Source organism: Pocillopora verrucosa, chromosome 13, assembly GCF_036669915.1.
Source record: "Pocillopora verrucosa isolate sample1 chromosome 13, ASM3666991v2, whole genome shotgun sequence".
Classification (NCBI taxonomy): Eukaryota; Metazoa; Cnidaria; class Anthozoa; order Scleractinia; family Pocilloporidae; genus Pocillopora; species Pocillopora verrucosa.
In genome coordinates, this window is record NC_089324.1 from 548,712 (window position 1) to 575,877 (window position 27,166).

The following is a 27,166-nucleotide window of genomic DNA, read 5'->3' on the forward strand; positions in this document are numbered from 1 at the left end:
AAAAACCAAAACGAGGCTCTCAGTCAGCGTTCTTTTATTGTTGAGCGACGTTTACATTTTATGTCACACAAAACAAAATTGATCGAAAAATTATTCGCTGAGCCCATTCAAAGCTTGTTTGGCTTTGAACAGCCATTAAGTTGTTACGAGGCGGAAAGGAAGTCCTGCGTATTTCCGGAAATACTGGCTAAAAAAAGGACCTTTTCCGATCTCAGCAGTTTTTGTCACACCACGCACTCTTCTACGCCACGTTCTTGGTGACCTTCTGAGACACGGCATTTGAAAATCACAATTGTTCGGTGGCTGATTGTTATGGAAATTCTTGCAAGTTCATGTTGACACGACTGGTAACTTGAAGCCGCTCACGAGGCGTGAGGTAGAAAATTGTTTGGAATAGCTTGGCGATTGACGTTATTTTCGACCAAATACCAAATACCAAAGCTTATCTTTGAGGCTTGGAAGATATGGACAACGAAATTGGCAACTGCGATAATTACTACTGCGAATTGTGCAGCTTGGATTTTACGACTAGAAGAGTAAGTTCAAGCTTCTGTAAATTTTTTTGCAGGCATGACACGCTTTTTAGCTCAGCCCTTACATGTAGATGCATAAGTTACATTCTTGAAAGCTCATATCATGAATGTCTGGAGGATTTAAGTTTTATGCTATTTTATTGTTTGCAAAGCTAGCACGCTACATCTCGACCAAATGCTTTCAGTGATGGAAACTGAGCAGGCATTGTATCGTTACAAACCTTGGAGTATTTTTTCGTCATGATCAGGATGAATATGTATTGTTCGTAATGTTTATTAGCTTTTCTAAACAGCACGGCTTCAGACATCAGCCCCAGCAATCAATCTTCAACTAGATGAATTTATAATGAACGTTTCAGCAACCGATTCGAAAATTTTTGATTCCTACAATAAAAAGATCTAATGTCATGACAACATTATGTGAAGCACTCTTGTTTGGTTCGTGACCTCTAATGAGATCTTTGTGAATAATTTCTGTCAAAAATGGCACAGCTTAGTGTAGAGAAGTCACTAATGCAAATCTTTATTTAAAAAAATTTAGTAGTAAGTACATTATTCTTGAACTTCTGTTAATTTATTAAACAAAAAGATCAGTCTAGTTCAGTGAGCAACTGGTTCATGCATAAATCAATGTGATCTCTATTCTTCAAGGTTATTGAAATCTCCTGTGGATTTCAGGTTATTTCCTTACCACTGTTGATATGTATTCAACTTTGTTATTTTGCTATCCTGGTTTTGAGGAGTGTTTTCTAATAATGTTGTCCCTGCATAGATAGTTGTTTGATCATCCTTGAAAGAGTTGAGGTGTAGAAGGTTGAGATGAGAAATTGGCTGAACTGCCTGCCAAAATTGACATGGTTTTGAGTTTTATCTGCCCTTTAACAAATATAAAATTCCCAGTGGCTGAGATCACTTTCATGTCATTCAAATGTCTTGGTTATCTCTCAAGGGAGACACACAGGAAGCTAACTTGAAGAAAATCAATGGAAAAAATGTTAACTTCAAAATGAAAGATATTTAACCAGTGTTAAGAGAGGAGACAGGAATTTTTGGTCCACTGTATGAATTTTTATCAAGGTATCAAAAGCTTTACAAGTGTCTTATAGGGACAAGCTAGTCATTTCCATTTTGATTAGAATCAGTGCTCTTCAGCATGTGTAAAGTGAAATGATTACTCCTGTACTTGGGTGGAATTGATAATTTCTTGCTTCAAAATTCTAATTCATTAGTCAGATACTTGTACTCTTTTTATGTCATTCTGGTTCAACTGGTTATCATGGTGTTTTTATTAATATTTTTTTGCTGGTATTAACTTACATCCCAAGGTCAGAGAGCGATGTTCTGATTTTAATGTCTGTGACAACAAGTGTCACATGGCAAGCTATTTGGCTATTGTTTAAACTCACTAAATTGATAAGAAATGTGTTGAGTGGAAACACTCAAGATCTAAATGAATATATATGCTGATTTCTCAACTTAAGGTTCTACTTATCATTTTAGCAGCCTCACAGCCTTTTTTTCATCAAGCATCACAAATAAGACACCACTAACACAGGCTCTTAAATGAGGTCCTACATGTATTCAATTTCATTCTAGTATGCAGATGATTGATGACAGATTTTGTGAAAGCTTGCAGAAGTGACAGTTTGCTGGATAAGAACAACATTCTGTTTGTTTTCACTTTTGTCATTCATAGATGAAAATGATATATCCTATGTAGCAGTTGAAATATTTTCTGGATGTGCAACCTAAAAGGTAATTAACTCACTGTTAATGTTTTCCTGATAGGAGCTGGAGGAGCACACTTGGTCTATACTACACCATACAAACCTAAGCAAGGAAAAGGGAAGGTATATGGAACTGTACTTATTTAATGATTAATTACTTATTTATTTATTTATTTGTAATAATTAGACAGGCTAGCCATGTTTAGCTATTATGCTAGTTTAAATTGGGGCCTTTTTAAACAATAACAAGGCCAGACCACAGTAACAGGAGCTAAATTCCCTGCTTTTTGTCATAAATGTGTGGGTTCTTATCCTCCTCTAACCATTGCAGAGAAGATACAGGGGATGTTACCTGTAGTTTAGGGTCTGAGAAGACTAGAATGTCTCCTTATTTGCTTTCCTTAATGTACTTGTTAGTCAGGATATCTTAACCTTTTCCTTTCCCCTGCTGTTAGTCACTATTATTTGATGATGAATTGGTTTGTATACTTTCCCTTGGGATTCAGTGTAGCAGTTTCTGTGAGGTGATGCATGAATAGATTGCCTGTCTTGAAGAGGAAATAATTTTACTGTGATGCATTAAGTAGACAGCAGAAAAAAAAGCCCCCCTTTCACAACAGCTTAGGTATCTGAACTGCATGTCCTTATAAACACAAATAATTTTACAAACTGATAAAGAGGGTTTTTTTTAAAGAAACTGTGGTGCTTTGCAGTTATTAAAAAGATTATTTTGGTTTTATCAATTGAGTTAATAATGTAAATTGGCCTCTGTAAAGAGTATCAAACCTGACATATGAGCATAAGTCAGAGCAACCAAAATTATAAAGTATCAAGAGTCTAGTTTATAAAAGTAGAGATAATTCATTTGGAAAATATGTAAATTTGTTGGAATACCTTATCCTGTCTTTGAAATAAGAGTGTTAAATTTGATAGTCTTGCTGCAGGACAAGTTAGTTTTGTTTACTTCTGGGTTGCAAACCTCTTTTTTTGTGACAAGCTCACTGGGACAAAGGGACTGAGATTATAAGCAATAGATCTGAAATAAATTTGTTGTCAAACTCTGACTCTTTTTGACAGTTTTCCTTGCCCTTACATTGTTACATGAAAGGAGTAATTCATTGGAAGGGAAAATGGTGGAGATTGTTACTGATCAATGTCTCAAAACTGATGTATTTGTCTCTAAATATTGTATTTTGATGGATAAATGTAGACTGCGCATGTACTTGTACATACAGGATAAAAGTATTGGTTCAAATATACAGTTTAGTCCGTATTTTTACATTCATAATGTTTACATGTTGGTAAGGACAGAAGCTAAGAAAGTAGGTCAGGTGAATTGTTGTTGTGGACACCTCAATAGTGCAGTAATTTAAATGCCATAGTTTTTACCACCCAAAAACTAAGACAAAATAAGGAACTGAGAAAAAAAAAAAAAGAAAAGAAAATGCAAAAACAAATAGTAAAAAAAACGTAAAGGAAAAGACAAGTAGTCAAGTAGTCATGAAGGTAATTATGTTGAAACGTGAAAAAAAAAAGTTATGAGGCTAACCACAAACATGTTGTCAGTCACTTTTCTCCTAGCAAAAAAAATTGTTCTTCTGATTTGTTTTTGATAATGAATGGCACTGAATTTAAAACTTGTACATAGGGACAACAAATTTTATTGCAAGGGTTGAATTTATCCTTCAGCATCCATGTATGTAATTTTCAGGAGTTACCTTATGGAGATAAACATCTTGTTTGCTTATTTGAAAATGGATTTTATCCTCCTTTTTTGTAGTGATTGCAAGCATCCATGTAGCTTATGCAAACAAGAGTTTACAAGACTTTCGGAATTTACAAGTCACTTGCATGGCGACAGTCACCAGGAGAATATACACAAGTGGCGTAGAGATCACCAACAAGAATGGAGTCCAGATAAAAAACAATTAGCGAGTCCAGGTAAAGAAAAACTTCCGAGGTCTGAAAAACACAAACCGCAGATCCCAGAAAAGCAGAAACTGAAGAGACAACCTCAAGAAAAAGAAGAAGGAGAACTGTCTGATTGGGCTGCAGATGATTTCACAGGTGTGAAAAATTTTCAGAATTACTCTAGTGATCAAGACGGGGAAACAATTATGGATGATTATCGTAGTGGTCATCAGCATCCATATGGAAGTTATCCTAGTCAGGGTCCACAAAGAGCAATACCGAGTCTGCTGGACCCACATTTGCCTCCAGCTAGTCGTGCTGGGGATTATGGATTTCACTACCAGGAAGAAGAGATGAGAAGGGTTAGAGGGCCGATCTCACCACGGCCTAATGATGTTCAGGACCATGCAAACGACAGCCGCCCAGTTTGGAATGGTTTTGACGATGAACGGGATTTCAGAGAGCCTTCATACGACCCTGGATATGCAAGAATGAACCATTCAAGGAACTATGATAGGCAAGATGAAAGTTATTATGGAACCAGAGAGGGAGACAGGGTGACGATCAGGGACGGTGGTAGGCAATATGCGAGTGAGCGGCAAAACGGAAGTTATTATAGAGGCAGAGAAGAAGAAAGGATGTTGTCAAGAGACGGTGGCAAACCATCTCCGAGTGACAGTTATTCAGATGGTTATGCTCCAGGCTCGAGACGAAGGGTGTTTGTTGGAAGTCAACCTGGTGATCTGAGGGACAGAATTAGTCGACGTGGGAATACTTCATCTCATGACGGACGTCAGAGGATAAGAAGTGTGGTTGAATCGAGTTTCACGACTTTCAGAGAGAATGACGAACGAAGCTATTCGAGACAAACTAGGAGAGACAGTCCCGGTAATCGAAGCCGAAGAGAAACTCCATCGTACAAACAGGAACCAGGAAGACGAAAGACATCACAAGACAACAAAGAGAAAGATGTCAAAGAAGGGTCGCAGACAAAAACAAGTCCTTCTTCGGAGAGCCCTGGTGGGAAAAGTGGAAGAAAAAGTAAACCACGTAAACTCGCTAGAGCAGAAGAACAGAACAAAGATGACCGAATTATTAAGAATAGTGCTTCTAAAAACGTTGAGGTCAACTCTCGGTCACCAAAGGGTAAGGAGTCAGAGGGAAAGAACAGCGATGGCAACAAAACAATGGATCGGGTGAAATATCAGACCCAATCTGGGGCTTCATCTCAGCAGGTTAATGGAAACAGGAATGGGAAATCAAAGATAGATTCCAAAGACTTAACTACCAAAAATCCCTCAGCGAGCAAAGGTTACGTGGATGTCAAAGAAAACACTACAGAAACAACCAAAACTGGGTCAACTTCATTAGCTAAAGGGGATACACCATCTCCTGCTAAAGGAACTCGAGGTCTGTCTTCGCCACCCACCAAAAGAAAACCTTCTTCGTCAGGAAACAATGATGCCAGGCCATTGACTTCCAAAAGGGACTCCTCATCAGCCGCCGCCTCTTTGCCTGGCAACAAGTATGATACTTTGCTATCAGTCAAAGGGAATTCCCCTTCATCAGTTAAAGAGGGTTCTTCTCTTTCGACAAAAAATAGTCCAACTCTACCAGTTAAAGAGAGTTCCATCATAGCGGCCAAAGAGGACTCTTTCCTACAAAACAAAGGAGCCTTATCTTCATCTGCCAACCCACAATCATCTTTAGCAACCAGAGCGAAATTTTCACTGCCAACAAATACTTCCGCACCAACCCTTGCGAAAGAAGAAATGATCGAAAAGGCGGTGGAAATGCCTGTTCCAAAAGCTTCAGACGAATCCCTGAAATGGATAAAAAATGGCAAGGAAGAAGAGACATGTGCTCATGAGAAGGTAACTTCGGTTACATTTCTTGATGAGCAAATGATTAAATTTCAGGATTCCAAGGAAGCAGGAAAGAAACGTGCATTTTCTTCGTCATCCATGAGAGGCGAAAAAGATCTTGGTTTGAATACAAAAGAACAGTCTCAGTCACTTTCATCTTTGAGCAAAAATAACGAGGGTTACTTGACTAATTGTACTGATGAGACAAGTAACTTATTGCCAGAGAACACAAAAGAAAAAACAGCCGATAACCAAGGAACGAACAGTTCGAAAGAAAGCGAACAAACGAATAAATCGTCAACAACTTCAACCGTCTGTTCCTTGCCATGGGAAAAGCGAGAAGAACAACTAAGAGCGTTGCTCGGTATAAAGAAAGAGCCAAAAGACTTGGAGGTAAAAGTTGTTAATAAGGAGGTTATTAACAAGTAGTTACATTATGAGCAGTTTAGTAGATGACCGGGACACGACACCAATTTTAAATGTCCACGTTGTTTGCTCCTCCCCCCCCTCCCCCCCGCAAGTTGCACGAGCAGTGTTCCAATGATTCTTAGGATGATCGGGAAGCCCAGGTGGAATTGACACACTTCTTTTTCAAATTTTGGGGAAAGAAAACGGTTTTATTGATAAGTCGAAAATAGAGAGGGGGTGATGTTGCGGACGTCACGGAAGGCTTAAGTAATTGACTCAGTACAAGGTCTTCCTGGGAGTGCTGCCACTGACCTGTTTGATTTGTGCGTATGACCGAACTGGTAAGAGGGATAGTGGCTGTTAACTTTATACCGTTTGATTGGATATGGTGTGTCGTCGAATTGCATTCCTATTTCATGTTTGGAAGCCATGTATGTTTTACTTATTTGATGTGCTAAACGTTAACCTATCGTGGACGATAAGATGGTGAATTGACTTTCTTCTTCACGATCAGGAGGACACCATTCCTTGTCCAGTGTCCAGGGTGGCATTGTCGGGTCAGAAAAATGTCTCCATCTCCACCAGCAGTGCACCCACGGTGAACAGCTCAACTTCTTTTCCAAGTAAACCCAACAGCTCTAGAGATGCCCCTGTTATCTCCCAGTTACCCTTCTCTCAGTCGCAGTGCAGTATTGTTCATATTGACGGAACACCATGTGGTGCAGTCGCTGAGAACAAGTACTTCACCGTTTGTTATCTTCATTTCATGTCTCATTCGTTGAAAATATTACTTATTAGTATATACCACAGAAGTGAACAGTGCTTTTCGCGCGTGCTGATTGGCTAGTTCGGTAGTGAATAGCAAGTTCAATTCACCTCCGAGCAGCAGATGAGACAAAATTGCGCGTCTTGAGTATAATTTCTGATCAATTATCGGTATATTGAAAGAAATAAGCTTATTTTTTTATATCTGTGTGGTATATACTAAAACAATAATTCACCGCCACTTCGCTGAATAATTGTTAATTATAGCATGTGTGCAAATCGTGAATCAAGCAGCAACAGTGAAAGATAAAAGTTGACGTCTCCCCCCCTGACTCCGGAATTCGTACTTAAAGTTGGCTTGTGAAAATCAAGTGTTTTCCTTTAAATTGAAGAGGGAGAAAAGTTTCTTAAATTCATCTTTTGCATCAGTGAGAGAGGTCTTGAAGGAAGCTCATCTCAATGAGTACGAGACCATTTTCCATGGCGTATCAGTTTTGAGGGAGAGGGAACAGTGACGAATAAAATTGTAAATGTTGTTTTTTTTAGGGGTGGGGGTTGTCATGGTGTGCCATAAACTTCAACAATCGGCAGTTTGAATTCCAGTCAATTGGTCCATTTAACTTTTCCCAATTTGCATTCCAGGTACTGTCCATATCACCAAAGAGTGTTTAAAAGCGAAGAGGGAAATGCCAGGGGACAAAATCTTGGCACGAGAGGGAATCAGTTCAGGGGAAATGATGGTGAGTCTGATTTGTTCAGGACGATTCGGGATGGTCGCAAAAATGGTGCGCAAATCTTTAGACCAATAACTCCTCCATGCGATCCGCCGGACCGTCTTGGTTTCGACGGAGGTAAGACGCGTCAAAAACAGGACAATCGAGGTGAGGGCGGCAGGAATGCTCTGGCACGATCTAAAGAAAACGATCTTAATTCAAAGGTGCCTAACGCCGAGTCCCGAGCCTCAAATGAGTCTGTTGGAACGATCGATCTCAACTCTACTGTACAAGGAGTGCCAAGGAACTTATTTCCATGTGAGTCGGCAAATGGAAGGAGTGGACCAAACATTGACTTAAGCGATAGAGTACCAACGAAGCCTCCGGGTATCACACTGGAAGCTGCAACAACGTCAGATACCGGTATCGATCTGAGTGGCACTGTGCCGAACCTTGAAGAGTTGCTGGCGCTTCATGGATCTTCGGCAGATGCAACTGATGGTCCAAAAATTGATCTTTACAAAACAGGGCTGAAGCATGGTCAGTTTTGGAACCAACGAGGATTGAAGGCTGATGCTAGGCCAACAGTCGATCGTAGTTTGACTGCACCTTCCCATGGTGCGTTAGTACATTTGGATGGCTCGTCCAGTGATGCTGATAATGTAGCTAATATTGACCTGAATGAGATCACAGCCCTACCGGGAAGTTCTCGGGTACCTCTGGATAGCGTGAGGCTTAGTGATATTGAGCACAGAAAGGCTCAAGCGTCCGAGAGCGACAGACTTGGACGTCCATCTGGTGCAAGTATGCTTCCGAACTCAAATGCCGACACGGAAATGATTGATTTGAACTTAAGCACCAAGCTTCTTGGGGTCCCTCATTCCGTCGTAAATCCTTTTGATACAAGACCAGTTAAAGAAATGTCCAAATCACCGTCCGAACTTTCCACCAAATCCTCCCCATTAGCCGCTCACATCCATTCTCCATCACCTCAAGGCTCAAACGTTTGTACGTCACCTTTGTCACACGGTCAGTCTCCATCTCCTACGATTTCGCTTCCAAATTATTCTCTTGATCTGTCCAGGTTTAATCTTCCTCCAGCAGTCCGTAAAGCTTTAGCTGATCGTTATAGTGGCAAGAAAGTGTCGAGTGCCGCCAGTGGCTCAACGGCTGAGTCTTCCGATGGTCGAAGATCTCATCCACTTTTCACATACTCAACCAGAACTGATGGTCAGTTTGATAACGGGAAAAAAGTATCTCCCTTACCTGCGAGACTTCGCAGTAGAGGACAAAGAAGTGTTAGTTTAGACTCGCCTTTGATGAGGAAAGAAAATTTGCACGGAGAGGGCTCTTCACGTTCTGTTCTTTTTGAACGAGGAAACTTCCATGATATGAATCGGTTTCTCAATTGGCCTTCAATCGAAGGACATGAAAAGAGTAGTTTGATTTCTTTAGGCCATAATTTAGGGGGCTTTCCCAAAAGGTCAGGTGTGATGTTACCCTCCGCGAATGTATCACCTCTAAGTACACAAGCTACTACTGCAAAAGAGGACACGCATGAACTTCATCGTCGAGGGCTTATTGATTTGAGCTCGACCTCATACTTTGGAGAAATACCGGCGACTTCTGTTAACCAAGTTAGATCGCCGGCAGCTACCAGATCTACTATTGATAATTCCCAATCACCTTCGAGACCTTCTATGCTTCAAGGTCGAGGACTGATCGATTTAAATAGCAGCATGGCGCTTGGCGGTAGGGAAGCGGCCAATCCAGAGATCCTTTCAGTTATGAAACGTAAGCGAGTAAATTCCACAGAAGGATCTGAATGTCCTTCTAGTTCACCATATGAACAGCTGATCAAAAGATTGAAACAGGAACAAGCGACTCCTATAGAGAACACTGCAGCTACCTATCGGCCAGGAATAAATGTTCAAGAACTACTGACTATCGAACGAGAAGAGCAAAATCAACTGCAGAATTTGCATACGGTGCAGTCCAGATTAAAATCTGTTCGCGCGCAGATTCAGAAATTATGTACGGAACTGGATTCTCTGAGCGGCGAGGAACAAAGAATTACCCTCAAAATGGGAGAGCTACGTAATCAGAGACTGAGCGTTCTCGAAAATGCCTGTTATGAAAGACAAGTGCCAACGACAAGGATTGCAATAGTAACAAGAGAGATTAGTGTATCTACTGCTGATGGTAAAAATTCATTCTCTTTTTCTTCTGGGTCTGGTAAAAGTGACACCTCGGACCTCAGTTATTCTACAAGGCAAGATAAATGTCAGGACGATGTTTCAGTTGCCAAAGATAAGATTCATAGGGGACCTTCAAACAAGGACGCGGAGGAAGAAGTTTATATCAGCGGAAATACTTCCCGTGCCAAAGAAAAAGAATCCTTTCTAAAAGAAAGTAATTTTAGCGATGGTCCTGTTGGGACTGCAACTAATTTTGGTTCGAAAGGCGAAATACATCGCCAAAAACTACCTCATGAAAAAGTTTTGGAGAAGCTTAACGCCGGAAAGTTAGCGGAATCATCAAAACAACTGATAAATTTTAGTGAAGGGGCGAATAATATCACTCCAGCGTCAGGAGCTCAAATAAATGAAAAGGCTGCGTGTAGGGAACCTGCCGAAGAGACCTCAGACATGCGTAAAAAAAGTGACACCAACAGTTTTGGTGCAGATTTTGGACTTGGTGCCGTCCGTACTTCAGGAAACCTTTGGAATGCACCTGTGCGTAATCCAAATGGAGCAAACAAAGATAAAGGAGCAAGAGAGGGTCTTATGAAGAAAATGAAACAAATGTATCATCCAGAGAAAGCGCCATTCAGGAAAAAGAGCTCTTCAGATGGCAGTATCTCCAAGAACTTAGAGGTGAATAGAAAGAAAATACAGTCAGTGCGAGAAAACATGGAGCGCTGGAAATCTCAAGAGGAAAGTGAAGGTTTGCGTGAATTAAATGAAAATGAAACTCAAACACACACTAGCCCGTTCAGATCACACAGTGCAGAGAGTCATGATAATTCCAATGTAGTCGAGGGGAAATGTTTACCTCGTAAAATGCTAATCCTCGAAAAAAACGAGTCCAGAAAGACGACGAAAGAGCTGAAAAAATCAAGTTTCTTCCAATCCAGTAAGAAAAGCTTCAAGGAACTACAAAGAAACAAGGTGAACAAATCGCAACTGAGAGAGAAAGAGAAATCCAATAAAACTGACACTGTTCCCGTCAAACGACGTAAGATGGAGGATACTTCGTGCAACAAATCCTCTGTCCTTCCATTAAAGGAGGAGACTGAATCCAAATTAAAGGGTCAAGTTGTGAGTGCCGCGGCTCACACGACTACAACTGACCTGGAAGGACCTGGATCCGAGGAAAGAGGCTACACGGAAGATGAAATTCCAACACGAGATGTGGTAAGTGCGCCATGTTAAATTGCGGACGTTGATTTTATAGTTCCTCTTTCCACCTAGAATTATGGGTGGATTCAGGGAGACCATTCTAAGAGCTTGAGTAATCTGCGATGGACCAGTGTTTGTTTCATTCAGGGCTAGACGCAGTATTAATTTTTCTTCATTCCACGGAACCAGGATGATCAATCATATGAAAGGAGTGCATTATTTACTTTTTTTTTTTTTCAGGATAGCCAATTAGGGAATATGTCCAGCAAGAAATCCAGCCGTCCGAGCCATCTAAAAATTCCGTCCTCTTCTGTTGAGTCCCTCAAGAAGAGTTTGCTGAACACAAAAGGTTCGCATCTTCATTTGTCTTAAACTTTACACGTATAGATCTTGTTCTGACACGGTTTTTCTCGATCTTCAAGTACATCTACCTTGTTTTACTTGTAAAATTCCATTAATGCTGAATTATATGTCTTCGGTGTAAAAGTTTCACGCGCATAAGTGTAACAGTATTTCAACGGTGGAATCTCTAAGTGGAGGAGATCCACATCACTAGGACAGGAATTCCCCTAACAGGTTTCTCTTGAATAAAGGTGACAAAACAAAAAGGCAATATGACCACGTTTTTTTAGAACCTCAGGATGTGTCCTTTGAATAGTGGTCTTTTAACGAAGTGGTTCCTCCCCATTGACTTTATCGCTACGATTTGGAACGTCGTTTAAACTTCCTACGTTCGTTCTTTGAAGTAAGTCACAGGTGCAGCATGCGTTCGTAACTGCATTGTATGAATACTTTCTCAGATGGGAGACCCCGTGGTGTTCTGGCGACAAAGTTTCCCGGCCACACAGGAGCTGTCTGCGGGTTAAGGGTGAGCTATCTTGATTTTTCTCATGAAATGGGCAGCTCGCAAACAGCACGGTTGCCTTGGTGGTGGATGATAAGAATGCTCTAGTATGGTCGATCGTTCAAACGCTGAGACAGTGCCCATCATATCTGCTACCAGTTTAATACAGGCAGGAAACATTTTAAGAGAAATTTGGTTTGTTTACTCCTTATAGACACTGTTAAAGAAACGTTAAATCTTTATTTCGTACAAAATATGCCCTACGAGATTAATTTTGAAAGACTCTTGAATACATAGGTTGTTCTTGTGAAAAGTAATAACTTCTCACCAACTGAGCGCGTGGGCCGAACTGGGGAATAGTGGCTTGAGGTGGTGTCAGTACGGAACGAGTAAAGCAAGTCCGTACAAAAACGACCGAGGGCCAATATTCCATAGTGCTTCTCGAGCAAGCGATGTTTGTAATTATCTTATTTTATGGCACTCAGAGAGACTTAGTTTGCTCTCAGTGGCTTTCGAGAAAAAAAATACACGGTGTATGACGGTTTTCGTGGAAACAGTACCTATGGCAAAATCGCGACCAAGTAGGAACAATCAAAAAGCTCGGATTTACCTTAAGACTACCTTGCCATATACTAAATGTTCTTACTGAGTCGCGGGATTCAGTTATTACCACGAACGTCGGTTGTGAGCTCAGAATTGAGATTGTGTCTAATTTTTAGGTAAACAATGGTCATCTGTTTACTTGCTCCACCGATAAAACTACCAGATCATTCAACATTCAGGTGAGCTGGCCCTTCCCTTGTTTGATAGAAGGTTATTTCCTTAACTTGCTTATCAATGTAATCGTTACCATTCTAGTGGCTCTATAGCTTTTTTTTATTAAATTCCTTGTTTAACGCTTCAATTTTGTGACTTTAGACAGGGGAATGTGTCAAAAAGTACCAAGGACATCACCTAGCTGTTAACTGCATCGAGGTTTGTGTAGATATGGCTGTTAACTTTCTTTTATACATCATGCTTTTCCAATTGTCGCAGATAAATAAAGAACCTTAAAGAAATGAAGTTCAATCGCCAAAAAGTGGCGTGGATAACTTAGGAATACTTGTACCATTCATGATCGGTGAATTGGTCGGAGAGATAACCGTGCGTCCAAAATATAATACTTCGATGTTACATTATGGATTGAATAAGCTTTTGAAAGACTCTGTAGCATACGAAATGTCGCTGTTTTTGTATTCTTTCTCACTTTTCTAAGAATTGAAGAAAGACTTTCTTTGGGTAAATCGTAAGGAAGTTTTTTCGGTATGTAACAAGCTCTGTACATTTTAGTGGTAACGATTGTTGTGGGTAGCTGGTGGTATGCCCTATTCCTATTCCGAGACGCCCGAAATACTACTTCACCACAAACTTCCTTTTTTTACAATAGGTTTCTACAGAAAAAGACAGATTATTTACCGGGTCCAATGACCAAACTGTCAGGAGCTACAACATAAAGGTAACAAACTATGTCTTTTATTACAATGGAACAAGCTGGATCACTAAGCGTTTTCTGTGAAGTAGTTGAACAAGAAGGTTATTAGTGCCCTAAATTGGGTTTGTCTCGAATAAATCGTGGACAGTATTGCATTTTCTTTATGTTTTGCGCCCCACCAACCTAACAGGGCTGAACGAGTCGAGGTAGACAACCATTCTCCCAACTTCTCAACTAAATGTTTTATTTAAAGGTTTTGTTATTTTATTGTCTAGAGTGGCAACTGCACCCATAAGTTTACATTTGATGGTCGTGTTATGTGTCTTCACACCGCTTTTGATCTTCTTTTTGTTGGACTCAGCACTGGTGTTGTGGCCTCCATCGACTTAATGGTAAGTCACGGAAATAAAACGAACTACACGCTAGACGTCCCATTTTGTTTTTGAAACGAATCTTCAACCAAATTTATTTCGATACATATGATAGCTGGTATGCAAAGTAACTTTAAAGCTTAATTTGCTGGATAACCAATAGAGAGCTCTTTGGACGACTAGTCCATAAACACCACCTTTCCTCCCCGGAAACTCTCCCTGCAACTAAATCTGGTCACAGCACTGTCAGCTTTTCGCGATATTCGTATTCTCTGCGACTTTCTACCCAGTAAATTGGCAGCCACCTGCGAGTTACGGAGTCGTCGGCTTCTGGTGTTAAGTTTATCCCGAGGCCATCGTAGACGCTTTCGTGAGAAGGTTCGTCTGTGATTTTCGGAGAGTGCATTTCATTTTCTTCCATCTCCATGCGATCTTTGTGGAGTGGAACCCAATTGAGAAGGAACATGACGGCTGTTGCAATAATGGTTACAGCGCTAGTGACATAAAAAGAAACACTGTAGTCATTGGACAAGTCGAAAAGCCAACCAGCGATTGGTGGGCCGAGCGTTTTTGGAAAGGCCATCATACAGTAAAGCAAACCGATGGCGCGCGCTACTCTTTGAGAGCCTGCGATATCCCGCGTGATCACCGGAACAAGCATCTCGTAGCATCCATCAAAAACACCAAAAGTGAACGCGTACACACAAATCCAGACATATTTATTCGCCATGGTGACAAGGGAGGAAGAAATAGCTATGAGAAGGAGAGAGAGCTGGCAGACCTTAAGGCGGTTGAATCGCGGATGATCGCACGCAATGCCAAAGGCGATACTTCCCATAAGTCCTCCAAAGGCCATATAACCTGTTAGAAGAGAGGCTTTGGTCGTGTTGATGCCTTTGTCCTCTGTAAAGCGAACCTAAACAAAGAAGGAACAAATTCAGGTATTAAAGTAACGCTCTACAGTCGCGAAAACCAATTTGATTTAGTCATCGTCTTGATGTGATACATGAATACTGACCATGAATCACTGCAGATCTGTTCAATTTACACGGTCGCCTCAATTTTGTTCAGTAAACATAATTAGACTACAAAATAGAGGAGATTTTTTTCCTTGGGAACAAATTAAATTTATGTTCACTTGATTTCTTTGGCAAAGAGACTTTTCTCCCTCACTGCCTCTCCATTCACGTAGTGTAGAAGAAAACCAGCAAACTGTCAGAGGAACTGATTAGTTCACTGCTATGGACAAATTCAAAGGATAGGCAATACTTTGGTTCCTTCACGGCTCGAAAACGGAATAAGCCCAGGCTATGATGAACCGTCAGCACTATTTAAGTACAAGACTCTTATTTTTCGCATATTTGCGAGCAGCCTTCAAGAGAAGTAGAAACAAACTTTCTCTCAGTGAGACTGAAACACAGGAAATTATCAAACAGAAATGAAACCTGAATGTTCTCAACTAACTGAAAGCAACTTCTTGGAACTGGAGGCTGTGGATAGTGAGGGAAGAAACAATTTATCTGTCTGTTTAACTTACCAAATGAACAAAAGGCACGAGGAACACAAGCATGAACACACAAAGCGAAGCAACCCAGATGACGTACGCTTTGTTCTTGAAAATGTTGCCGTTGTTTTCTCTTTTTCTGTCTCGTCGGGCCTTATGGCTCTCCACAGGTCGAAATATAAATCCGCTTAAAAACATTAAACTCTGAACGGCGGCAAGAATCCGAAATGTAACTGAAATCCCGTACTTTGATACAAGAAGTTGTATCACAGGCCCATATACCAGAGTGCCACAAGCGGCTCCCGCCAGAGCCATCCCAGATGCAAGGGCAAGACGCCTCCTGAAGTACTTTGTTAGTATCACGAGCGAGGGAAATAAGCCCAGACTTGCTCCCAGACCCCATATAATTCCGTAGCTTCCATACAGGGGTGTGAGCGTTGTTGCGAAGGAACTGGCAAGGAGGCCTGAAGCTGAGACAAAAGATCCAATGATGACAACCAATCGGCTTCCGAAACGTTCAGCGAGAGAGGTACCCACAGCAGCGAACAGATACATCATACTGGACGCCAGCGAGGCAACCCAAGCTGTTGAGAAGGATGATAAGCTATTTACTCAATTGACAAACTTTTCCATCTAGAAAGATAATATTGTTCTCATGTTTTATTTTTTTACGTCGGGCTATGCTCATTAGGCCAGTTAAGTTTCAAAGCTGTGGACCATGAAATGACACGATAGACCTGGATTAGCAATGTAGGCTTGGTAAAAAGACAACGACTAAAGAACAACAGAGCGGACTTTGTGAATGTCGCGATGGAGACTTTTTAGTCAGGCCGTTTAAAAAAGCTGCTCGTTCTTATCAGCTATTAATCAGGCTTTTAAATGGACATGTAGTTCTTACTCTGATTGGTTATAGCCAACAGATTTTGAAGGGAAATCACAAGGAGTAAAACTCGGTTTAATCTAAAGCGACCTTTGACATAAACTGTGCGTCAGATAGCGCAAATTCGAGATCTCTTAACCGGAAGCGTCTACTTAAACGAAAATAGAAAGGGGCTTTGACCTCACACTTTATAAAGTCACGTCTTGCGTTGTGCAGAAATTACTAGAAAATTATAAAACAGAGCATAAAAGGGAAGTTTAAAAACTCAAGGTAGAAAAAGTGACTCTGGATTAAAATGAAAACCACAAAATGTTGTATTACGCACACATACTGCATTGATTCACATCTCGGTTTCCGGTTACCAGAGAATCGTTTTGAAAAATAAAGAAACAAAAATGACTAGACTGAGTCGTGGATAGATATAGCCAACAGATTGTGAAGGGAAATCGCAAGGAGTAAAACTCGGTTTAATCTAAAGCGACCTTTTACATAAACTGTCACGATTGTGTTTAAACGATTTCCAATATTCAAGTGTACTCTGTGCGTCAGATGGCGCAAATTCGTGATCTCTTAACCGGAAGCTTCTGCTAATACGAAAATAGAAAGGGGCTTTGATCTCACACTTTATTAGGTCACGTCTTAAGTTGTGCAAAAATTACTCGAAAAATATATGACCGCCAGACCTTAAAGGGAAGGTTTAAAAAATTCAAGATAGAAAAAGTGACTTTCATTTAAAATTAAATGATGGTCAAAATAGAGAAGAAAACCACGAAATGTTGTGTTGCGCACACATACCGCTTTGATTCACATCTCAGTTTCCGTTTACCTGAGAGTCGTTTTCAAAAATAAAGAAACAAAATGACTAGACTGAGTATTCAACAAAATCCGAACACTTTTAGTTTGGTTTAATGTGTAGGCAACTCTACCTGTTTCCCCTCTTTTTGTGGAATATTCGTTCAAAAGCGCCGAGTACACTACACCGGCTGCATTCTGCTGCCCTACTGTTAAGAAATTCACCATCCATGCTCCGAGACAAACGACCCATCCCCACCCTCCATCGGGCGGAGGTTTGTGATGTACTTGATTCACAGAAGCTGCTGGCTGATCGTCTTCCTCCGAAACTTCATCACACCTCTCTTTTGATGTCATGTCCGACATGGAATTCACATTTCTTCTCCTGAGGATAGGAAAAGTGCTCCTGTGTCCGCCTGAAGCGCCCTTTTCGTTTCCCCTAGCGTTGACCTTAGGGCCCAGTAGTAAGTTGAGCAGTAGTAATTTGGCTGTCACCTCTCAGCTGGAATCAGTTGAACAGAATCATGTAAACAGCTGAATAAACACACATGAGTAGATCAGTGATGAAGGCCCATTTCCAACCTTGATGCAACGCGGTGGGTTTTTTTTTTCTTTTTGAACCACCGCTTTCGTTTAAATAGCGCCTCTGATTGGTCAATTATGTTAACCTTGCCTCGTTGTCTGCGTTTTCTCCGATGAGTTTGGTGAGCTTCTCAGAATAATTCTGTTTAAAACAATACTATACATTTTAATCCGGTATGGAATCAGAAGAATCCATTGATTCAGCAGATTCCGTGGCAGTAAATGCTTATTTAATTGAAGTTTGCCATCCTTGTTAAATACGACCAAGGGTCAGTTGAAGTTTCCTGCCCGTGGATAGGAGCTTGTGCAAGAAAGAGTGGTTGAGGTTGCTGTCCATGCAAGCAGCAAATAAGAATCGTAACGCAAGCTCTCAGTGACGCTGACGTTCCTGCAATAAAGTGACTAAACGTCCGGCAGCCGGACACGGTCTTAAAATAACTAAACGTCCGGCAGTCCGATATTTTTCCATATTTGTCTTCGAAATCCAAAAAATATTTATACGAAAATGTTCTACCTTTATTTACAATCCTCAAGCGCTTCCAGGCAGCCAAAAATTTCGAACTTGATGTTTTTCGCCAACCCAGTATACGGAGTACGAAGCCATCCAAGCACTTGACACTTAGAAAGTTTTCAATGACACGACCGGACACAGTCCTCAAATAACTCCATATTTCTCTTTGAAATATACCAATTTTCCTTGGAAAATATTCTACCTTTATTTAGAATCCTTAAGCGCCTCCAGAAAGCGAAAAGCGAAAAAATTCGAACGTTATCCGTCTCGCCGACCCTGTACATAGAGTAGAAAGGGATCCAAGCGTGACACATAGAAATTCTTCGGACACTATTGGAAAAAATCCAAAATTCAAAATACTGAATAACTAAACTTCCGGCAATGTGATATTTTTCCATATTTCTCTTTAAAAAATACCAGTTTCTATTGGAAAATATTTTATTCTCATTTAGAATCCTCAAGCACTTCTAGAAAGTGAAAAAATTAGAACGTTGTCCTTTCCACCGACCCTGTACGTAGAAATCTACGCGTGACACTTGAAAAAAATCTTCTTCGGATTCTACCGGACAAAATTCAAAATACTGTAAGGAAACTGTAAAATGACGAAAGGCGAATGCATTTACCTGAAAACAATTGACTATATGTCTAAGATGGCTCTTGAGAAAGATGATTTTAGAAGGTTTTCAGTAATCTGAAAATTTCGTGTTAGACGAAATTCCGTGGCGGCGCGCGTTGCATCAAGGATGAAAATCGGCCTTTAATTCCCTTCTTTCATATTTGCGCTTTGAAATCGCGAAAATAAAACCCCTGCGAAACACCGTCTCACCAAAATCGCGAAATTGAGTACGAATGATTTGTATTTTTTATTGTTTATGATTAGGGTCTTCTATTTCATGAATGAAAGCAAAAAACCGTTTGTTATTTGGCTACTCCGCTGCTTCATTTGCTATGCCGTCATGTAACTGACCCCTAGACGAATTTTCTAATCTATTCGACATCCAATGTATTTTTGGTGATGACCACTGCCAAAGAAGAGACTACAGTATTTTAAAGGCAAAAGCATAAGCCTTGAATATCTATGGGCAGCGGTTACCGCCAAAAATACATACAATGTAGACGATTAAGAATAAAAAGAATTGGTGTAATCTGTATTGTCAGACGGTCGATACACTTTGAAGAGATGTAGCTATAATACAAATGGACAACTCTTCTTCAGTAGAATGTAATGGTTAAAAAATAAATGGCTTAGTTCAGAATCAGGAACAATCGAGTCTCGTCTGAAATAGTTCAGCCTAAATTTACAATTCAGTGCCGTTCACTTGGAACTGGACAACTCTAAACCTTTGGGCGGTAATGGCTGCCTGAACCCTTTGACTCCTAAGAGTGACTAACATCTAATTTCTCCTTACACTTTCACCCCTGAATCACACATCAAGGTCACGAGAAAAAATGAAATGATCATCAAGCAAAGAAGCTCTTGATTAGTAAACAAATTCTCCTTTTCAGCACCTTAGGAAATGTAAGGAGAACAATATGGAGAATGTGCATACTGATGTTCGGGTGAAAAGGGTTAAAAAGGGTCCACCTATTCTTAAAAAATTAAAGGGTTTGAACGATTTTTTGCTCTAATTATTTTTTTTATTGCCAGAATAACATATGCCAAGAGCGCCTTCACTGTCACGAGCCTCGTGGAGTAAGCTGTCTTGCTACAGCCACTGAAGGACAACGAAAGCTTTTGTGCTCTGGTTCATTTGATTCAACTATTGCTATCAGAGATTGCAAGGTACATTTTAGGTGTTTAACTTATACTTTGAATGTTTGATTTATACTCATGGATGACTTTGACTGCCGTCTGGACTCAAATGTATTTGAGCAGGGCTTTGCTGTAAAGCACATTGAAAAGCAAACGAGGTCACTTTCCCCGTCCTAAATTCTTCGTTAACGACATATTTTTGTGCAACATCAACACGATATGAAATTCGATCATTGGTACCTACTACATCAACAGCTTCAAGAAGAGACGTCCTCTTCACTGCTCCTCACGTAATCGCTAAACAAGCCCCGTTTGTAAAGTCATGGTAATCAATCAGTCAATCAATCAGTCGATCAATCAATCAGTCAATCAATCAATCAATCAGTCGATCAATCAATCAATCAGTCAATCAATCAATCAATCAATCAATCGATCAATCAAAAGACTCCGTTTGGCTCTTTCACACCTAAAATGTCTTCAGTGATTCTCCCTACTGTTTGTCATGCAATTCTTATGATGTTAGTTCTGGGAATTTGTTATTGGATCAACTTACAATCCCCTAGTTTAAATTTTTCTTCCTTCTCATCACTTGCCTGCTTGATATTGTACTGTTGTTGTAAGGAGAAATTCTGCCTCGGTCACTCATGGGATTCAAGGGCTAAGGGTCGTGAGAATAAGGGAAATGATCGCCAACTAAAAAAGCCTCTGATTGTTAAACGATTTACTCCTGTCAATGCTAAAGGAAATGTATGGAGAACAGTATGGGGAATATACTTATTGATCTCAGGGTATAAAGGTTAAAGAAGGTATACCGCGTAGCAGTTATGAACAGTGGTGGCCCTGTGGCCATCTAGAGAAAAAAAAAGGCACGAAAAAGAACAAGCTTTTGTTTCGTTGTTTTGAGCAAAGGAATATCAGTCAAAGGAGTAGGTTATTTCCTTCAGTTTTGTTTTCGATACTTATTTCACAATGCAAAACTTTAAATTACTTATGATAAGAACTGTCATTGTCTTTCTGTTTTTTTTCATAGACTGGTCTTCTCATTCGGACACTCTGTGATCATAGCATGACTGTTTTATGTATCCAGGTTTGTCATTTAGATTTTTGAATTGTCTCTCCTTTTTTACTGCTCTCAAAAACAAGTTCGGTGCCAGTTAAAACCTTCCGAGGAATTCGGTGTTTTTACTCTCATCCTTGTCATATTTTACTGCAGAGCAGCACTCTTTGAGCAGTTTTTAACCATGAGTGGAAATAATATTTTTCAAGGGAAGTCACTTCACAGCTTTCTCTTTGTATCCTGTTAGGTTGTGGAGAATATTTTGTACAGTGGATCTGCTGATATGAAAGTTCAGGCCCATAACTTGAATGTATGTCTATATTTTAATGATTATAATGGCTGATGGCAAGAATTTCAATTAACGTTTCCATAAGCGGCTACCGATGATGCAATAGGCAGCTGTGCCCGTAAAAGGGGCAGTAAGGTTTAACCCAAACACGAGCGCCTGCGCAGGCTCAACAGACGGCGGTAAGAGGTCTTCTAGGCAGCGGTAGACCGCTGTTCGGTTACAGGCCTTTACTTAAAAACTCAGCCCTGAAAGGTGGTGATGCCTAGCAGCTAGACGTTCCAAGTGATTGTATGGTGTTCGTTTATCCCTACCCTCCTATGAGAGATCAGTACATAATTTCTCTTGACAAGTTTAATACACTGTTTAAAGACAGATAACTGAGAATAAGGGAAATTACCAACCAGGATATTAACCAACAAAGAAAGTGTCTTGCTATCAGTTGGAAGAGTTTTCTTGTTGATCTTGATAGTTAAAGCTTTAAGTTTGCGAAAAGAATTGCGTTCCCTTTTGATAAATTTATATCCTCGGGGTATTTTCTCACAGTGTATTTATTCTCTGTAATAAATTGGACTTAAAATTGCTTTCATTTTTCAAACAGAAAGCTGTCAGAAAGGCCGACTAACATTTGATATTATTTCATTATCAGAGCGGAGAGCTTCTGAGAAGTTTCGAAGGTCACCCGATGAGTGTCAGTGGACTTCAAATTATCGGCAATGTATTAGTGACGTCATGTTTGGATAAACTCATTCGTTGTTACGATCTAACGGTAAGTTTAAGTAGCTGCTATTGTCTTATGTGTATAAATGTGTGTGATCTAACGACGTTGAATGTTCAAAACTTGCACTTTTAAGTTGTTTTTTTTATTGAAGGCCGATAAAATCGCTGTGTTTCAGTGGACTATAAACCAGCTCACTGCACGGCGCGAGTTTGAAACGCGAACGGACTCGTCTAAAAGGGAATGGAAAGTTTCAGTAGTCTGTACTAGAGCTCACAGCTGTTCTTATATCTAATTGTTTTCTATATATATTTATTTTTCAGTCGGCAGATCTTCTTCAAGTTTATGGTGGTCAAATGGATATGATTTTCTCTGTTCACGTTAATAATGGAAGGGTAAATTAAAGAAAATAGTTTTTTTGTGACTCAGGTGATTTTGCTTCGATTGAATTCCAACTTCAGAGCAAATCATGCGAAAGAAATAATTTCTCAGCATTTTCATCCAAGGTCCTTTTTCGAGAAAAATCGTCAACTAACAGGTACTTAAGGCCTTTTAAAGTACAGAGTTATTCTTGAGAGCATCTAGCACTCCCTGTAAATTCTTTGCTGTATTTTCGATTTCTTTCCAACAGATTTACAGCGGAGCACGCGATGGGTCTGTTGTGGCTGTTAAACTGGATTTAAGGGTTTACCATTCTTGCAAGGTAAACGAAAAAATCATTTCTTTGGCTTGTGCTCAAGAAAAAACGATTCCAGCACTTTTCAGTGTTATATTAAGCTTGATCAAATACAAGGTTTCCAGGTGTTACCAATAGCTTATTTCTCTTCTTATATTTTATTTCTTTATTTTATTCTTTATTTTATTTTCTTTATTTTATTTCTTATATTTTATTTGCTTATATCTCTTCTTATACCGTTCTACTTATTTCTGTTTCAGTGGCGAGACTGTGATCTAAATTTTGGTGTTGTCACGCACCTTAAGAATCACCTTCGAGGTAAACACTTAAGACATTATGTTGCGTTGGTTACAACGATGTGATGAGTACTTGAACGTGACAGCGTTGATTGCGTTACTCGGTGACACATGACATAGGACCTGTTTGATAAACTGTAAGCTTTCTAAAGAGAACATTTGTGGAATGCAAGCCACGCGAGATAAGTAATTGATAAAGACAAACCTTTTTTGGATTCACGATAATCATAGTTTTACTTTTTTAGCCCAAACAAAATCAAATTTTTAGCGCTATTATCTGCTAAGTTGTGTACATGCCAATAAGCGTTGAATGTGTTACTCCTCAGAACATCACGTCATGGAGGAAGGTTCTGTTGAAGCGTGTCACTGGGCGGAGTGTGGACACGAGTTCTCAGCCGATGACGACATTTCGGTAAGTTGACTTATACTCTACTACGGACGGATCGACGGACGTACGTGCGGATGGAGAGACCCGATTGGTTGATTGATTGATTGATTGATATACTCGTAGAAAACCTTACTTGCGAGTGCTTGCCAGTTGTAGTCAATGCCATTTTAGATGAAAGCAGTAACAGTAGGAACTTTTTACAGCTATGATTTCAATACAGGGTTTACTTATTCAAGTTTATTTTAATTTTTAATAACCATCTTTCATTGGAGCTCATAAGTAAAAAGGTGTAATGAAAATTCACCTCCAGTGTTGTAAGAAACCTATCTGAAACCACGTGAGCCCGCGATTTAAAAAAATGTGGTAAGATTTTTATTTATCTATATTTTTCTTTCTTGTTCTCAGACTGTTCTCAAGCATGTACTGGGTCACGTGCCTGCACGAACAGCCAGAAAGTCAGCGAAATAATCCGTCAGCTTGCTTTTAACACCTTTTCAATTTTGTTTTTGCGACTCGTTTCTAAACTCGAAAACAGTATCATACACGGTTTAAACTTAAAACCTCGTTTCAGTGTCGAAGCGACGATATTTCTTAACAGCGAAGAAAAAATTAAAAGAAAGATAAACTTAAAACGTGTCTGAATGTTTTGAGCTAAATTTGCTGGTTGATCGGTAGAGAGCTCTTTGGACGACTAGTCCATAAACACCACCTTTCCTCCCCGGAAACTCTCCCTGCAACTAAATCTGGTCACAGCACTGTCAGCTTTTCGCGATATTCGTATTCTCCGCGACTTTCAACCCAGTAAATTGGCAGCCACCTGCGAGTTACGAAGTCGTCGGCTTCTGATCTTAAGTTTATCCCAAAGCCATCGCAAACGCTTTCGTGAGAAGGCCCGTTTGTAATTTTTAGAGAGTGCATTTCATTTACTTCCATCTCTAAGCGATCTTTGTGGAGTGGAACCCAATTGAGAAGGAACATGACGGCTGTTGCAATAATGGTTACAGCGCTAGTGACGTAAAAAGAAACACTGTAGTCATTGGACAAGTCGAAAAGCCAACCAGCAATTGGTGGGCCGAGCGTTTTTGGAAACGCCATCATACAGTAAAGCAAACCGATGGCATGCGCTACTCTTTGAGGGCCTGCGATATCCCGCGTGATCACGGGAACAAGCATTTCGTAGCATCCATCAAAAACACCAAAAGTGAACGCGTACACACAAATCCAGACATATTTATTCGCCATGGTGACAAGGGAGGAAGAAATAGCTATGAGAAGGAGAGAGAGCTGGCAGACCTTGAGGCGGTTGAATTTCGGATGATTGCATGCAATGCCAAAGGCGATACTTCCCGTAAGTCCTCCAAAGGCCATATAACCTGTTAGAAGAGAGGCTTTGGTCGTGTTGATGCCTTTGTCCTCTGTAAAGCGAACCTAAACGAAGAAGGAACAAATTCAACTTGATTTGGTCATCGTCTTGATGTGATACATGAATACTGACCATGAATCACTGCAGATCTGTTCAATTTACAAGGTCGCCTCAATTTTGTTCAGTAAACATAATTAGACTACAAAATAGAGGAGATTTTTTTCCTTGGGAACAAATTAAATTTATGTTCACTTATTTTCTTTGGCAAAGAGACTTTTCTCCCTCACTGCCTCTCCACCCACGTAATGTAAAGGAAAACCAGCAAACTGTCAGAGGAACTGATTAGTTCACTGCTATGGAAAAATTCGAAGGAGAGGCAATACTTTGGTTTCTTCACGGCTCTGAAAACGGGATAAGCCCAGGCTGTGATGGATCGTCAGCCTTATTCGATTACAAGACTCTTATTTTTCGCAGATTTGCGAGCAGCCTTTGGGAGTAAAAGGCTGCTTTTTAGTTTCAAGAATATGGCCAACAGCTTCAGAGAAGTAGACACAAACTTTCTCTCAGTGAGACTGAAATACAGGAAATTATCAAACAGAGATGGAACCTGAACATTCTCAACTAACTGAAAGCAACTTTTTGGAAGCGGAGGCTTTGGATAGTGAGGGAAGAAACAATTCCTCTGTCTGCTTAACTTACCAAGTGAACAAAAGGCACGAGAAACACAAGCATGAACACACAAAGCGAAGCAACCCAGATGACGTACGCTTTGTTCTTGAAAATGTTGCCGTTGTTTTCTCTTTGTCTGTCTCGGCAGGCTTTATGGCTCTCCACAGGCCGAAATATCAATCCACTCATAAACATTAAACTCTGAACGGCGGCAAGAATCCGAAATGTAACTGAAATCCCGTACTTTGATACAAGGAGTTGTATCACGGGCCCATATACTAGGGTGCCACACGCAGCTCCTGCCAGAGCCATCCCAGATGCAAGGGCAAGGCGCCTCCTGAAGTACGTTGTTAGTATCACGAGCGAGGGAAATAAGCCCAGACTTGCTCCCAGACCCCATATAATTCCGTAGCTTCCATACAGGGGTGTGAGCGTTGTTGCGAAGGAACTGGCAAGGAGGCCTGAAGCTGAGACGAAAGATCCAATGATGACAACCAATCGGCTTCCGAAACGTTCAGCGAGAGAGGTGCCCACAGCAGCGAACAGATACATCATACTGGACGCCAGCGAGGCAACCCAAGCTGTTGAGAAAGATGATAGGCTATTTACTCAATTGACAAACTTGTCCATCTAGAAAGATAATATTGTTCTCATGTTTTATTTTTTTACCTCAACGCTTTCAAGCAGTTGAAAAGAATAGAGTAAGGTTTTGCAAGAGATAAAGGGCAATGCTCATTAGGCCAACTTGAGTTTTAAAGCTGTGGACCACGAAATGATACGATAGACCTGGATTAGCAATGTAGGCTTGATAAAAAGACAACGACTAAAAAACAACATAACGGGCTTTGTGAATGTCGCGATAGAGACTTTTTAGTGAGGCCGTTAAAAAAAGCTGCTCGTTCTTATCAGCCTTTAATCAGGCTTTTAAATGGACATGCAGTTCTTACTCTGATTGAATATAGCCAACAGATTGTGAAGGGAAATCACATGGAGTAAAACTCGGTTTAATCTAAAGCGACCTTTTACATAAACTGTCACGATTATTTTTTAAACGATTTGCAATATTCAAGTGTACTCTGTACATCAGATAGCGGAAATTCGACATCTCTTAACCGGAAGATTCTGCTAATATGAAAATAGAAAGGAGCCTCACACATTTGACCTCACACTTTATTAAGTCACGTCTTACGTTGTGCAAAAATGACTAGAAAATTATAAACAGAGCTTAAAAGGGAAGTTTTAAACAAAACTCGGTTTAATTTAAAGCGGCCTTTTATATAAACTGTCACGATTATCTTTGAACGATTTCCAATGTTGAAGTTGGAAGCTTCTGCTTAGACGTGAATAGATAGGGATCTGACCTAACACTTTATGAAGTCACGTCTTAAGTTGTGCATAAATTACTCGAAAAATATATGACAGACCTTAAAGGAAAAGTTTAGAAAATTCCAAATAGAAAAATTGACACGCGATTAAAATGAAATGATGGTCAAAATAGGAAAGAAAACCTCAAAATGTTTTATAACATAGCTAGTAAATTTGTATAATCAAATTCAATTACGCGAGCGTGTTTCATATTCCTATTGTGCACGCTCATGACGTCAGCAAACAAATCCCTCGGGAAAAAGATTTTCCATCGATGTGCGTATTACTTAACAATTGGTTCATACGTCAGCTGTGCG

General features: G+C 40.2%; 3 protein-coding genes across 3 annotated transcripts in view; 1 reads left to right on the forward strand and 2 right to left on the reverse strand.

The window, feature by feature from the left end:
• The first annotated feature begins 81 nt into the window (after nt 1-81).
• On the forward strand, nt 82-24,084 carry LOC131789481 (uncharacterized). Its single transcript, XM_059106600.2, has 20 exons — nt 82-536; nt 2,322-2,383; nt 4,041-6,429; nt 6,959-7,182; nt 7,852-11,338; nt 11,564-11,672; nt 12,124-12,191; nt 12,887-12,949; nt 13,086-13,142; nt 13,594-13,662; nt 13,914-14,030; nt 19,927-20,061; nt 21,062-21,118; nt 21,336-21,398; nt 22,024-22,143; nt 22,416-22,487; nt 22,724-22,795; nt 23,029-23,086; nt 23,391-23,476; nt 23,858-24,084. The coding sequence occupies exons 1-20, from the start codon at nt 465-467 to the stop codon at nt 23,918-23,920; spliced, it is 7,443 nt and encodes a 2,480-aa protein (XP_058962583.2). The 5' UTR covers nt 82-464; the 3' UTR covers nt 23,921-24,084.
• On the reverse strand, nt 13,866-18,110 carry LOC131789483 (monocarboxylate transporter 10-like). Its single transcript, XM_059106603.2, has 3 exons — nt 17,320-18,110; nt 15,547-16,097; nt 13,866-14,925 (listed from the first exon to the last, which is right to left on the reverse strand). Exons 1-3 carry the CDS (start codon nt 17,549-17,551, stop codon nt 14,245-14,247), a joined length of 1,464 nt encoding a protein of 487 aa, XP_058962586.2. The 5' UTR covers nt 17,552-18,110; the 3' UTR covers nt 13,866-14,244.
• The window catches only part of LOC131789484 (monocarboxylate transporter 10-like), a 4,955-nt gene continuing 1,463 nt past the window's right edge, over nt 23,675-27,166 (reverse strand). Inside the window, exons 2-3 of the mRNA XM_059106604.2 lie at nt 25,515-26,065; nt 23,675-24,880 (exon numbers count right to left, since the gene is read on the reverse strand). Coding sequence (XP_058962587.1) covers nt 24,200-24,880; nt 25,515-26,065 — 1,232 coding nt within the window. The 3' untranslated portion in view covers nt 23,675-24,199. The remainder of the gene's footprint in view (nt 24,881-25,514; nt 26,066-27,166) is intronic.